At 44.9% G+C, this 15,961-nt stretch overlaps 1 protein-coding gene across 1 annotated transcript; it reads left to right on the top strand.

Annotated features, from left to right (window-relative positions):
- Positions 1-8,157: 8,157 nt before the first annotated feature.
- Positions 8,158-9,584, top strand: PtA15_6A511 (uncharacterized protein; the record flags this gene model as incomplete). Its single annotated transcript, XM_053170225.1, has 4 exons — positions 8,158-8,283; positions 8,505-8,657; positions 8,728-8,939; positions 9,266-9,584. 4 exons carry the CDS (start codon positions 8,158-8,160, stop codon positions 9,582-9,584), a joined length of 810 nt encoding a protein of 269 aa, XP_053021437.1.
- Positions 9,585-15,961: the final 6,377 nt, after the last annotated feature.

Raw genomic sequence — 15,961 nt, 5'->3', positions numbered from 1 at the left:
GGCGGCACCGGTTTGGGTAGGGGAAGGGTGTAAAGAAACCGCTAATTTCGCTCGCTGATCTTAAACTATTGTACTTTCTGACTTTTTAAACTTTCTTTTTCTGACTTTCGGACGCGCGTAACCTTTGTACTAATTTTGAGAGACGCGAAATATAAAAAATGATATTGCTTTCTTTTTGGAAATTTTGTCGATGATTTTTTGAAAGAAAAGAGGAAATAACAAAATAAGTCTCTTGAGAAAAGGGAAAAGTTTTACAATCTGAAGGAGCTATTTATGTTCGAGAGAAATATTTAAGAAAGTTAGATTGGAGGACTTCCCGTTGAGTCTGGGAGCCTCCCAGATCTCAATTTACACGTCCAAATCCTTAATTTTTGACAAAAAGGGAAATGTTTTCCTAGCCCTACAGTTCATTACTTTCATGTGCACTGGTTGAGTTTTTGATAGGTGTCTTAATTTAGGATTTAGAGAGGTATCTAGAGCTCTCTAAATGATGACGGGAAGTCATCCATTGTCTAAATGAGTGTTTCTGTGTAGAGGTTCGTAAATAAGGGAACTATATCATAATATTCAAAAGGATCTGTATATCATAATATTCAAAAGGATCTGTTTCTATTTATATATATATATATATATATATATATATTTCTTTTGTTTCTTCGGTTGTTGTCCTGAGTTTGACAAAGGGGGAGAGGCGGGTCAACAGCGACTACGAGTATACGAGGCAAATGGAGGGTGAACTTGACCAAGAAGAAGAGAAACCAAGACAAGATCTCTGGAGAAACTCAACCGTCCATATCCTCCAGCTACCTACCTCCATAATCTGAAGCAGCCGCGGCGGCCAATAAAGCATCTCTCACCATCCATTCGGCGGCACCGAGACCCCAAGCCTAGGAGAATTCACATACAGTACGCGCACCGGGGAACTCAATATAGCATATTCAATCCTGAAATCCGATGTAAGGCAAATGCAAACTGATTTTGGGAGGAACAAGTACACTACCATACGGAACGCGAAGTCGCGACGCCAGGAATTCCACAAAAACTTGTCCTCCATAGTCTTAAGAGCATGCTTTGTCTGGTGGCCGCGATTGAACGCCGCCTCATGGAAGCTAAAGGCTTGATAACTTCACTTTTTGGCTACTGCGAAGGGGTAACACGTTGTCATTTAACGCGGGGAGAAACCCTTAAGTGCATCCAGTTGGTACTACGACAAGGGAAATTTGATGGCTCAATAGGTCACTCTTTTAGAGTAGGAGGCGCTTCCCTACGCAACACCCTGGGTGTATCAAACACCAACATATGTGAAGTAGGGCAATGGAAATCTAGCTGTTACAAATTTTCCATCCGAACCTATGAAGACCGTCAATTAGCCCGGTTCAAGTTGGGGCATTTTATGCCCCCGACTAAAATTGGTGTTGCTGATTGATAAAAAAGTAAGCTTAAAAAGCTTAAAAATGGCCGTGTTAGTCCGGCTTTCAGCAAGAGCTGACATTAAACACGCATGATTCTAATTAAAATCTTGCTGGTCAAAGACCAACGTGAACTGGGCTATTAGAAGAGACAACAGCTCTTATTCTTCATCTTAATAATCTGTGGAAAGGCTAGATTGTGGTTGCAGCACTATTGTATTATTGTTTTTTGTGTATGGTGTTGCAAGCGCGTCTGGGCACATACCCAACTCCCGCTTGGCCGAGTGCCTCCGGAGGTTGGGTATGTGCCCAGCGGGCTTGATTGGGCAGCTTGCGCGGGGGACAGAGCTTGACACACAGCCAAGTCCCGCTTGGCCGAGATCAAGTGCTGGGCCAATGGCAACACGCCGGTCATGAGACCCCAGCCCTTGTCTCTGCCTCAAAAGGCAAGAACAATGTGCCCTTGAGGAGGGGAAATGTTCTCCCTTCTTGACATTGCACATTGGACATTGACAAGGGAGCTTTGCCTTCTTGATGGTTGGTCTGTAGGCTGGTCATCGGGGAGGAAGGACTCCCTTTGCGGTGGGCAATACTTGTATTGATCATCAAGAAGGGAGTCTTCCCTTCTCGATGACCGGTTTGTAGACCGACCATCGAGGAGGGAAAATTCTCTCCTTGATGGCCGGCACAGTGACTGGCGTGCGTGGCACCCTTGCTTGAAATCGGCCCAGCGGGGCTTTGTGCCAAACCCCGCCCACTTTGCAATATGCCAAGCGGGGGTTGGGAGTGTGCCAGGTGGGCTTGAGGATTGGCCAAGCGGGCTTTAGCGTCGGCCACGCGCACTTGGCCTTTTTTTGGCCAAAATTTGGTGAGTGCCCAGACAGGCTTGAAACACCATACAAATTGTAAGGATTGGGTATTCGCGCCAAGGGCTCAGGCTCAAATTAAAATTTCTTACCTTGATAATTAGGTTTTGCGTCCAAGGGCTCAGCCTCAAATTGAAATTTCTTACCCTGAGAATTAGGTTTTGCCTTGCAGACCCTCCTCATTTATGTTCACAAACACAATATGCTGTTACTCCTCTAGCCTAATTGAGTTAATAACATTGCAACTCAATTTTTTCCCTAGACTTGGGTGGGCTGAGAAGATTCCCCAGAATTTTCCTATACACCCTAGAGGAAATGGTGGATAATACTCAATTAAAACTAAGTTTTCTTCCATTTATTACACCTCCTTGAAACAAGTATTAGAAGATAGTACCAGAAGTGCAGAATGGAATGTAGGTCAAATGTCTCGTCAATTCTCAAGTTTCTCTTTTAAGACTAGTTCCACACTTGTAGATATGTACATATCCCAAATGACCGGCTAAGTCAAGTTTCTCTTGTATGCGCACTGAAACTGATCTCTACTAACAGCATACAACTTATTTGATTCCCTCTACCTTGTGTAAGCTTTCTGAAATATCAATCACTTTTATGTGCATGCTAACATGGATCCCTGTATGCCTATCTCTCAAAGCCCAACAGAACAATCCGGAATACAGCAAAAATGTCAGGAATTTTTTGTGAGTGAAGGTCTTATTACCGCCCAAGGATCACATTGTTTGAATATAGGATTCACAAATATGAAAGGCTTGAACAATTTGCTAGTGGACAAGGACCTCAACCAGTCAACACTTCAACCCTGTGATAATTTCCGCACACCAGATACTGCAAGACAGACTCAACTGTGCCAACAAGGGTGCAGACAACCCTGTTGAAACCAAAAATTGATTGTAGGTGGAACATTTTGATGCCAGCAATCACAACCGTGAACCCTTAGAGCATAGACCATTACCATGTAAGTGGTAATGCCACTATTGATCAAAAGAACTGTGCTGAGGTGATGCCAGCGCTCCATTGCGCATGTCAGCCTTAGAGTCAACACAGCTGACCTAAAAGCCACCTTTTCTACTTTGTTACATATGAATTACCTTATATCTTTTTCATCTTAAGAGATAACCTTGTTTTGACTTCATATTCTGTTTCCTCATGCATTTTTAACCTTAGTTACAACTCACCCTTTCTTTGTAACTCTACTCCTTCCCTGAGTTCTTGAGTTGTGGCGCGCATGCGCAGTTGTGACATGTAAGCGCTACCAGGCGTGCCAAACCACATGTACATATGTAAATTACATAAGCAAACTGAAAATTTTTGTAGTCAGGATCCCCCTTGCCTGAGGAGGATCTACAGACTTCAGCACACCAGAACCACACCCCAGATAACCCCAGGATCACCACCAAAGAGATTACCACACTCCCAGTATACCTACCGTCACAGGCACCTAGGATATTGACAGTAAGTAACTTCTTTCACTGAACCTTGTTCATCTCAGAGGTACAACTCTGTGTCTGCTTGATCCAGTCTTCCTTGCCGGCCTTTGCCTTATCCTTGATCACAGGTCTGCACCTGCTTTACATCATTCTTCTTCTGTGGTTTTTGTAAGAAACAAACCACATAGGTTTCCCTTTAAAGAACCTTGACTATCCAGAAGGAAACTAAAAAATTGTGGCTGGATTAAACTTTTCTAATCCAGAAGCACTCCACGTTTCTTTGGTGAGAGGAGGCTGTTGCACTCTCTAGCACAGCTTGGCAGCACTCTTTTAAAGAGGCAGCATTGCCAGTGGACGTGCATTCCCACCAGAATAAACTTGATAATCTGCTTAATCTTGAATCTTCTCAGTCTCTTTCTCTCTTTCTCTCTCTCTCTTATATTTGTATTTTCTTTATCCAAAGAAATCTAAATATTCCCCCCTTTTTTTTCTTGTGTCCTGCTGTCACTATAGAGACTCAGGCTCACAGCGCATATCTATTGTGCAAGTTGTAGACATTGTACAACAACTGACTGGGGGAAAGATATGTCTAAACTCTTCTATTACTGCAAATAATCAAGCTGTCATTATTGTATTGTGGACCTGATATCAATCCATGTTTCTTTATCTTCTACTTAGATTTTGTTAATGTAACAGGAAGCATACTAAAAATGATTGTTTTGGTGCAGGAAGAATTGTACCAAGCTCACAACACAGCAAGTTTTCCCTATTGATTTGTAATAGCTTAAGCTTTCTCATTTTGTTTTCAATAATTTAAAATACAAATTATTCGGCCAATCAATGTGCAAATGCACATAAAGCCGCTGACAAGAGAAGTAAATCAACTTGGAAGGCCTGCGACAACACCAGGTTGATGGGGGGCTGCTGTAGGCATGATGCCGCTATTTATCTTTCCAAAATTACTGGTGGGGGGGAGAAGCAGGAGTACCCTTTGGGCATCATGAATCAGATCTTGCAGGATGTTGATTCAGAGAGAGAGGTATGGGTCCTTTAAAATATAGGCTGTAGACTGAAACAAATTAATGATTTGGTGAGCACTCTTTTCCTTTGGATCCTCTATTCAAACAATGCAAGTAATTCATGTCCTTCCAGCACCACATGTTTACTACATGAGGCAGCAGATTGGCTGCATTTTGGTACATCAGTATTTCACTCTTGCATTCACAACTGGAAGTGTCAGTTGGAATTTAGCCTTTGTTTCAACAAAGGGTGGGATCTCTTTAACTTTGCTAACAACAATATTTAAACTGAATAAGCATAGGATGAACCCCTTGTAATCTCTTGTTGTGCTGCTCAGTTTCATCTTTCTTATTTGCAATTGTGATGCATGTGATTTTCATTTTTTCACTTGTGCAAAATCAAAATCAATGCACTCTATGGTTCATCTTCTCAGCCCTTCACTCGCGTTTCACTGATCAGGGACCCTAGATCTGTATAACATTACACTCAAGAAAAGCAAGTCTCTTGAATTGTATTTTTGTGACGGTAAAAGTGGCGGGGTATGAGAACAACATGAATGAAAAAAATTCCTAGGCCAGCTCTATGTACAACATTGAAAATCAAGGAGCAAGCCGACATATATTCCTCATTGGTCAAAAAAAAAAGAAATTTGCTCAATAGAAACTCAAGCTGCTGAGAATTATCCTGGTGGAACACAGAGTGTGATGCAAAATGAGTGAAAAGAAGAACAATGGACTCCTTGAAAAGGGGCTGATTGTTGCGTAAGCCTTAAGGGTATGTACCCTTATTTTAGTAAGTATGTACTTGGAGAGGGAATACCGGCGGAGTAATTACTTTTATGACTGAGTAGTAGGCTGGTCCACAGCTGAGCATCTGCTAAGCCAAGGCTGGTCCACAGCTGAGAATCAGCTGTTACAGGAGTGGTCAGAAGCTTAGCATTGTCTGGGAAAAGATTTATTGAAAGCTGAAAATCAGCTGAGCCAATACTAGTCCAAAGCTGAGCATTGGCTGGGCCAATGATAGTCCTAATCTGAGTCTAAGTTGAGCCATGACTGGACTAAAGCTGAGAATCAGCTGGGCCAAGACTGGTTCAAAGCTGAGCATGAGCTGGGCACCAACGCTGAGCATAAGCTTGGCACCAACGCTGAGCATAAGCTTGGCACCAAAGCTGAGCATAAGCTTGGCACCAAAGCTGAGAATAAGCTGGGCAGCAAAGCTGAGCATGAGCTGGGAGCCAAAGCTGAGTATCAGCTGACCAGAAATGAGGATTAGTGGTGCCCAGCCAAAACTGAGGATCTTCTGTGGAAATCCTGAAAGGTAAGTAGATGGGGGGGGGGGGGGGGGGAGGGAGATGTGGTTAGATGGTGGGTAGCCCGCTGGAGCTGGCATGATGTCACTTGTCATCAAGTGACTATTTTTTTTCCTGGTGTTGGAGCCTTTTCTTGTTTTTACCACATTTTTGGTCCAAGTACCATCAAAGGAGAATCAACCCAGCTCCTATTTCAAAACCTCTTCCTCAATTTCCTCATCCTATGGCAACAAGCCTTAAAATCTAACATCCCCCAGGTGTTGATATCAACACCACCATGGTGAATGATCAGCAGTCTGCCATGGGTTCTTACCATGGAATAAAGTTTTGTGGCATACCTAGGCATGGCAATCAGGTGGGTTGGCTGTGGGCCGCCCAAACCCAGCCAGGTTTGGGTTGGCGTTTTGGGGAAATGGAGGACTCCCCGTGAACTTGAATAAATCTGGAATTCCAGATTTTGCAGGGAAATCTGGAATCTGGAACAGCTTTGGGGACCTAGATTTCCCTGCAAAATCTGATATCTGGCAGTTAATCCTAAAATGGAGATGCAGAAATCCAAGCTATTTTGCTTCATTGGCTGAGACCCATGGGCTGCCCCTAACTTAGCACAAGTCCCTTCCTTCCAAGGAGGCGTAAAGTGCCTCCAAAGGAGGGAATTCAATATAATGTCCCAAATCTTGCGTGAGCGCAACCAGCCATTTGGCTGGGAAGGGCATTACAACCCCCAAATCACCCACAAGCGCTCTGATTCTGGTCACGCCTCCCAGACCATTGAAAAGCTTGTGATTTTTTGGTATATGTATGGCCCTCAAAGCTCCACGTTTCCATAGCATTAGGAAACAGTGGGGATGGATAAGTATTGGGCATTGGAGTGATCCTCCCAATGCAGGCCCAGATAAACTCTTGGATCAATCTGCTCCTTATGGCATAAATAGCAAAATGCATCCAAGTTTATTAAAGGCACAGTTTTTCCAAAATCACAAAAAAAAAGATCAAGGGTTCCCCCTATAAATACAAAAATGAGAAGAAAAAAAATCAAGGGTTTCCCCCTTACAAAAAAGCAATTAACAGACCAAAAATTTCCCCTACATAAGAATACAACAATAAAAAAAAATCTCAACCCAGCCTTCCAACATCAGCAATGCTGTGCCCACAGGCTCACCCCCCAGCCTGCTTCAAGTGCACAGGTCAAAAGGGATGGACGTGAAGGCCCCCAGCCCGCAGCAAAGGCCACGGACCAGTGGGGGGCCCACTCTTTGCCCCTCGGACTGCGCATGTGCAACAGCGGAGGGGTTGAGAGCGATGGATAGCTGGAAGTGCAGCGTCTCCAATCACCCTGGGGAATCAATAACCTTGAATGCTGCCTCTCTTTTAAGCTTTTGGTCCTTCTCAGCGTTGCTAGAATCACCACAGCCATTCCCTCGACTTGCTCTGAATCAATTTCACCGTTACCCTCGCCACGACATTGTACACATCCACCGTTGCTATCTGCAACCCACTGCCACACCACCCTATCATCGCCTTCCACTAACATCCCACCGTGGTGCAACGTTACTCACACTCGTACGTCACATCAGCCGTTGCTTTGCCTCCCATTTGTAACGCTCCTACGTTTTTGCAGCCAATACTGCCTTCACTAGCCTTCTCCAACCTTCGCATTAACTCTCAAACACGCTTAACCCGTCCCGACCTGCAGCGCGCACAGCCAGGCCTGCAGCTACAACCTTCAGCGGGCTCTTCCGGCCACCAGCAGCATCAGATCCACCAGTCGCCGCAGCTCTCCTCAAGAAGGCTTCTTTGCCGGCTTCGTCAGAAGTCTCCATGCCAAGCGAGGCCGACAGGCCGACAGCGGCGGAAGACGCGGGAGGAGTTGATGCACTTGGACAGCGGGCCGACAGATATGGCACACTCCTGCTTCCTCAGTCCTGTTCGGCCCCGCGAGTGGCTTCGTCGGCTATGCCCGCACCACCTTCGAGCTCATAAAAAACTTCCCCGTCATCGAACTCGATACCGGTGGCACAAGAACCAATTTCAACAGGGTCAATCGTCGCCATGAGACCGTCCGCGATTTGATCACCGGTGGACCTGCGATTTCTGCGCTCTCCGGTATGCTGGATCAGCAACTCGATGAACTCTTCGGCCAACATCTCGACAATAGTCGATATGAGGAACGCGAGTGCAAAATCTTGACTGAGTTATATGTCAGCTATCTACTTGAGTTTGCAAGATGGCACGTAAGTAATCTCCCTATCTCAGCGAGGTTTTGAGTGTCATATTTATATATTTCATGGCAAACGCGCATAAGTGACAGATTTGTATTATCTTGTGTCGTGTGCAAGAAATGAAGCCAAACCGACAAACACGATTTTTGATTGAATGGTCAACCAAATTTCGTCTTCTGCCAATGGAACGCCTGGAACTACCCAAACAAGTGGTCTCAAATCCTTACTGAAAGAGTGGGATCTCGGCTGATGATTCAACCAACCCATTGACGGAAGAACTCTCTACCACCCCTGAGCTCTGCGAAAGTGATGGCCAGTTGGACTTGAATGTCGTTGACAAATTGCTTACTTGGCACGCAGAGAGTGTCGGACGGATGATTGAGCTCGTATCTACTCTGTTTTTTTCCACATCCATATTTTGAAGGGAAGAAATAAAATCTATTTTCACTCCTCAAGACACTGGCAGAAAGCTTTTCTAAAGGATATGTTAAAACGGCACTCAAAACATCCTTGGCCCAATTCTCGAGTTACAAACTCAAAGCTGAGCCAAGCCTGAAGCCGATGACGGTGATCAAGACGGCCGACATGACGATGCATTTGTGGCAACAATACGTGACGACAGTGATTGTTCCACTGGCTGCTGCCAGTGTGAACATCCAAAGAGAGATGTCAATATTTAACAATCATATCCTGGTCCGAATCAAAAACAACATCAATTCAGTGGCTCAGAAAGCCCTAGAATGACGGCTTCTTCTCTGTATTTTGGATATTTGACTTGGGGTAGTACTAATCCAATTCCTTAGCGCGTCTCTAGGTGTGTTAAGTTGGCTGAGTAGCAGTCTAGGGAAGCAGAAAAAGCTAGATTTCAAACCAAAAAATGACCAGTTTGATTTTTCAAGAACTCATACGGAAGCGTGTGCGGCATGCAGCGACTTCTGTAAGAATTATTGAGAGGATGATGTTAACTGATTAAACCTTGTTGGATAACAAACAGGGATCTGACAATGTACCAAGACATGATTGCCAAGTTCAATATCCCGGGCCTGAACAAGCAATATGAGATGATTCGAGAGTTGGGGAATATCTTTGTAGTCCAGCCTTCAATCCTCAAGTTGTATCTGGGTGAATCAGCGATGTTAGGAAGGATCAATGGCAAGCTATTGAGACCTTTCTTCCTCATGAGAGTTGATTATGGTGATCATTTGAAGAAGCTTTGGGATGAGATTGTTGGCAAGTCCAAGCAGCAAGAGCTTGGTGCTGGGGGTGGTGGTCACGTTGATAGAGGTCTTTGGCTTGAGCTCACCGGCTCTTGAGTCTTCTTCTTCCTCTCAGATAGTGAGGATGGTGTTTTTTATGGAGTACTTTGTCCTTCACGCTTGTTGTTTCTTGTTATGTCTAAACTGTAATTCAGCCGAGTTGTACCAAATTTTGTCATCCATGTCAATCCCATTTTGATACCAGAACATCTTCCAACTCTGCGAGCCTTACAACACGCTATTGGAGTCATCTGGTGCAGTATCCAATACCGACTCTGTTGAGCTTTAATTCCTCGCGAAAAAAAATTGCATCTCTTTGGATTTACTTCCAACCAGACTTTTGGCTTGTTTTGAAGTTTTCCTTAAGAAGTTTGGCATAAAAATCTTCAGTCAAATTTCAAAACATTTGCAAAATGGTCTCCAAACACTGTTTATACAACCAGAGATGCCCTCTCATGATCCTCAGACTGTCAGCAACAGCGGCACACAGGGATGGCAGAGGTTCTGGCCCATGGGGAGCATCAACTAGGGTGTTCAAAGTTGAAATCATGAAATTTTCAATACATAAAATCATAAAACTTTCAAGTGATGATTTCATATGTACCATTATAGAAATGTTGCTGTAATTTGAGTGTTTGGGTGGTACATATTTTTTTCAGCTCAGAATTTTATGATTTTATGGTGTTATGATTTTATGCAAGTCAACTTTGAACACCCTAAACGCAAACTCACCACAGGAGCAAAAGTAAATGCAACTTTGATCAAGAAAAGAATGCATGGCCAGGCATGGTGGGGCACGGCCCCCAAAGAGGTAGGATACAGGTGACGGCCACTGGCATGGGTCAGCGGGCAGCAAGCTCTATGTGGGTTTTGTTCCTCCCAACTCCCTTGCCAACGACTTCTTTTTCCCTCAAATGATCAACTCTTGCTGATTAGCGGATTTTTTTTGTCAACATACACATAAGTACATAGCAACATTTAACTTTCTACCGGGTCTTCTATTATGTACAAACCATCCGTAGAAAACACGTCCAACTGAATCCAAGCTTTGCTGATCCAAGGGCCACTCAAAAGTGCAGACCTCAGTCCCCACACCAAATCAACCGAGACAAAGTCAAGATAAAAACAACAGTTACCCAAAAGAAACGACAGCCTGTATTGACCTCTGCGGAGCTAAACGTAAGTTTTTTTTAAAGCCAAGGCTTGACCGTCACTGACCAATCATACATCTGGTCCTACCTAGGGAAACAGTACAGAAGAGCAAAGATGTGCTACAGTTTCTGTAGCACAGAGAATGCACCATTTCTTGCATCTGAATTTGCAGATTGGTGGTTACAAATGTTGTTGGAAAAAATCAAACTGCCAAGGGATTTAGTACAATTTGGCTTGCATGCGCCTTTGCCACTTTGTTTGAAAACAAACTTGAACTTTCAGGATATGAGAGGCACCTATCAATTTCACATTGTTTGCTCTTTCCTTGGAAATTGTACCTTAGATTTGCAGCGGCGAAGCCGCCTTGGCCTCTAGTACATCATAAGCCATAAGTGCCACCAATTGCAAATATGTACATATTTCATTAAAAATACAATTTAATAATTCAAGAGCCGTAGGACTCTCCCTGATCCAACAAGAGCAGAACCAGTCAGGTCAGCAAAATTCAATTTCTCAAAACTGTAAGTGCCCTTGCAAAAATAGCTGCTGAGCAGGCCATTTATGGCCAAATTTCCCCCCAAAAAATCCAGCAAATTCCCAACATGAGCAGCTACAACTGTGCCAAATTGCATCAAAGAGAGTTCATTTATTTATTTTCAACTTTGTGCTAAGTTTATTTTTTATCATTTCCCTGCCAAAATTTGACTGTCCTCAGGCCGCAGGTCCGACTTTACAAGTAAGCCTCTTCTTTGGAGAGCGTCCCTTTGGGACGCGGGGTTGGCCCTGAACTTAACACAAGTCCCTCCCTCAAACCTATGCTTGGGGGGGGGGGGGTCTGAAGGGCCCGCCTCCTGAAGGGAGGGACTTGCATCTAAAGTTGGCATACAAGGGGAAGAGCTACCAGCCAAATGGCTTGGAGGTGATCTCACCCCCTGATTTCTCCACTAATCCTTCCAACAACATCACGCCGTTGGCACCATTAGAAGCGCAAGATTCCATAAACACTGGATCCAGCTTGAAATTCCTAAGTAGCTTCATCCCTTCTGAAAAAACATTCTGTAAATAAAATTACACTGTAAACAATCCAACATCTTCAATCCTGGATATCCTAACAGATGTATCTGGTACTTATATCAATAACCAAGTATCACACAATTTTCACAGCTAACAATTACAATGATCAAGTACTATGTATTTAAGACTCAGACTTGGCTGCATTGAGTCAAAAAAAAAAACGTGAGAGGGTCCATGGTCCGATGATCTGAATGGTTCCCCACCTGTCAAATGTTACTTCACAAAATGAAAGGACAAGACCAACTGTAACTTGCAAGCAATGTGGTGCTCCATTCCAAACCATAAGTAGTATTTTTTAGGGGCTTGATTAATCGACTCCCAATATTTTGACTTCCGACTCCCAAAATGGGTTTACGTCCTGGGGACCCCAAAATGACGTCCTCCCCGGGTCCCCAGGACCAAAAATTGACCCCGGGATTTTTTGGGAGTCGGAAGTCAAAAATACAAATATGAAAAGGGAGTCGGACATTTAATTTCTCCGCCCCTGATTTATTATTTTCATACCCCCTGCGGGGGAGTCGGAGCGCCAATTCCCCGCGCGAGGACGGGAGTCGATCCCCTAATCAGCTTTCGGGGAGTCGGTGCGACAATATTGCCACGTCAACCATCCCCAACCGCGACTCAACCCGAACCGCCCACGCACAGGTACGCACGCCGCACACGCCTCCACACGCACGCCACCCGTCCGTCGACCACTCGATCGTTCCCCGCGCACGCAGACCAGGCTGTTTTTTCGTACAGCTCGTATAGATCGTTCGATATGTCGTCCAGCCCGCTTCCCCTCACAAAAATCTCGTCTCCAGCCCCTCAAAACGATGCTCTGGACCCTGAGCTTATGAAACTCACTCAAGATATATTACTAGCTCACAAGAAAGACCTTCAAGACAAGCAAACCACCCAAAAAGACGAACAAGATCTAGATCAACAACAGGAAGATGAAACCAACAAAGAAGAAGAAGAAAATCAAGAAAAAATATATGAAGAACTGAAGGCTGATGTACTTTTAGATTCATACTTAAATCTGCTAGAAAAAAATGTCTCTGATGTAGATAGTACTCAAAGTAATAAAAAAACTAAAAATGAAGACCCAAAAAAAATTGCTGAAAAATCTGATGAAAATAATGAAGAAGGAGAATATGACTCAGAAGACAAAGAAAATCCGTGCGCTGCTGCCGCTGAATTCGTGGAAAATTTCGATCAAGATACGTTTGAGGTTAATCCGGCGAATGGGGAGCCTTTGTGGTCATTCCCGGTGCCCGCCAATGGCCAATATGAAACTCTAGACGAAATCTCCGCCGCGCTTAGGGATTTTGCCATTCGTCACGGGTACGCGGTTGGAACCAGAAGGAGTGTTAAAGGTAAAAGTAAAACCTTCAAGTGTGACAGGTGAGTTTTCCGTTTTTTTTGGCCTTTCCCCTCTCAAAATGGGATTTTCTGCCAAATTTCCATCATTTCTGTCCAACCCCCATTTTGAAAATTCCGACTGCCATTTTTATAATTCCGACTCCCAAAATTTGACATCTGACGCCCAAAATTGCAATTCCGACTCCCTTTTTTTAAAAAAAATTTCCCTGTTCCATGATGGTTTTTTGGGATTATGGCTAATAAAATCCATCATTTTTTCTCGTCATTATTAGGGGCGGCAATCCACACCAAAACAGGCGTCCAGGCGAAACTGAAGCAGCCACGGCATCAACTAGACTCATCAACTGCCCTTTCACCGCCACCGCCTATTTCCAGAAGAAGACAAATACGTGGAAGCTCCCCGTCAATAATCCGCTACACAATCACCTTCCGTCTGAGTATCCTGCCGCCCACACGACCAATAGAAAGCTCACGCCGTCTCTCTATGAAGAAATGAAGAATCTCGGCGACGCCGGCTTGAAACCAGCGGCTATCCTGGAAGCACTGAAGAAAACCCACCCAGATGAGAAGATTCTAGCCACTATCAGTACAATCTACGTTGCCCGCCGGAAAGCTCAGCAGCAATCGCTTCAAGGTCTCAGTCCGGTCAGTCACCTCAACAAGACGCTCAACGAGACTGATTTCACTACCTCTGCAAAAGTCGACGACAACGGCAATCTCCAGGCCTTATTCTTTTGCCATGCTCAATCAATTGAATTGCTCACAGTGTACCATCATATCCTCCTCCTCGATTGTACGTACAAGACAAACAAGTACGACATGCCGCTGCTTCACATCTCCGGTATTACTGGTGCCAACAAAACTTTCAGTGTTGCTTTTTGTTTCATGAGAGAAGAAACGACATCCTTCTACAACTGGGCGCTGGAATCAATGGTCTCAGTCTTCAATTCTCACGAAATCCCTCCCCCGGCGGTCGTCATCACGGATCGTGAAAAAGCTCTGATCAACTCTCTCTCGACCGCCTTTCCGGATGCTGATCATATGCTCTGTACTTGGCATATTCAGAAGAACCTTCTCGCCAAAGCTTCCAAACTCATCAAGGATCAAGCCCAAGAGAAGGACATGCTCCGATACTGGTCGAATTTGGTCAAAATACGCACGCAAGCTGATTTCAGATCTTCTTTCAGCCGATTTGCGTCGAAATACGGGCCCAAATTCAAAAAATATGTCACAGATACTTGGCTTCCAGTTGCCAAACATTACTCAAACGCGTGGACTAAGAATCTTGCTCACTTCGACAATCGCACGACATCTCGAATGGAATCTGCTCACGCTTTCATCAAGTCTCACCTCCTTGGCCCCCAGCACAACTTCACCGCCGTCATCAAGATCATCAGCAATGCTCTTGAGGCGCAATACCATGAAATTGCGTCAAATTTCCATCAACAGAAGATGACAACCCTGCGGTATCTCCCAAAGTTCTTCAACAAATGCCGTGGCGTCATCACAAATTATGCGCTCCGCAAGGCATACAACAATTTCGTGGACGCCAAAAAGCTTTCACCCAAGGATCAGTGCCACGGACATTACAGCAAACGGACCGGAATCCCGTGCAAGCATCAGATGGTTGAACTTTTGGAATCAAAGGATTCACTGACCCCCGATATGTTTCACGACCAATGGCACATTCAGGTGAGCAGCGGTTTTGTGTGCGGCCTTTTTGGCAATTTTCCATGCCTCTTTGCCTTTTATCTTCCGTAAAAACTGTCGTTCTTTGGGTTTTTTTTTCGGGAGTCGGAATTATTATTCCGGGAGTCGGAATTATAATTCTGGGAGTTGGAAATTTAATATTGGGAGTCGGATGCATATTAATGCGGGTCGGATGTCAAAACATGGGAGTTGGTCATTTAAATCTGATACAGCGCTGACATTTCTTTTCTTTGCCCCCCATGTCCATCCAGTCCTTGTGCCTCACCAAGAAAACCCCTGATGAAGACCTTGTTTCCGCCATAGACGACATCAAGCGCAAGCTCCTGGCCATGAATCCCGCGCAACTGGACTTTCAACTCGCCGCAATCAACCGTATCATTGAAGGCACCGGCACCGTCATTGACATCAAGCTTCCTACTGAACCTCAAAAAACGCGTGGAAGACCTAAAGGATCCACGAACAAACCCAAATCCACTCGCAGGGACCCTTCAAGCTTCGAACACGTCGAAAAGAAGCGCAAGAAAGAAGAGAAGCACGCCGAGAACGTCAAGAAGCAGAAAGTTGAAGATTCAAAGCCTGCGGAGAAGACAAAGAAGAAAACGCCAGCCAAAAAACCCCAACCGCCGACAAATAAAACCACCCTGCCCCCCGCAAAAACTGAAGAACCACCTAAGAAGAGGATCCTCCCAGCGCGCAAAGGAAAATCAGCCCCGCCCAAAAAAGTGGAAGAAGTCGAAGAAGTCGAAGAAGAAAAAGAACCGTTGGAATTTTCAGCAAAGGAGGAATCTTCAGAAAAAGACAACACCTCAGACAATGAGAAACCAGCACCAAAGAAGAAATTCCGCCCAATCAAGGCTGCCAACCAAATCCCACCCTCACCGCCCGCAGAGCCTGAAGAAAAACCCGCCCCAAAGACTAGATCACGCGCAATGAAGACCACCGTCGCCGTTTGTCCTCCGCCACCGCCGCCAGGGCCTGTCTCTTGTCCGCCACCACCCCCAGGAGCCTCCAAGAAACTGCCAGTCCCCCCTCGACCCAAAGAACCACGCCAACAGCCTGCCGCCGAACCCCCTGAAGATAATTCTTTCATTCCCTCCCTCCCCTTCATCATTCAGGATAGTGTCTCGAAGGTC

Source organism: Puccinia triticina, chromosome 6A (assembly GCF_026914185.1).
Source record: "Puccinia triticina chromosome 6A, complete sequence".
Taxonomy (NCBI): domain Eukaryota; kingdom Fungi; phylum Basidiomycota; class Pucciniomycetes; order Pucciniales; family Pucciniaceae; genus Puccinia; species Puccinia triticina.
The sequence above is the reverse complement of the archived record's forward strand: the minus strand, read 5'-3'. Positions and strand labels throughout refer to the sequence as shown.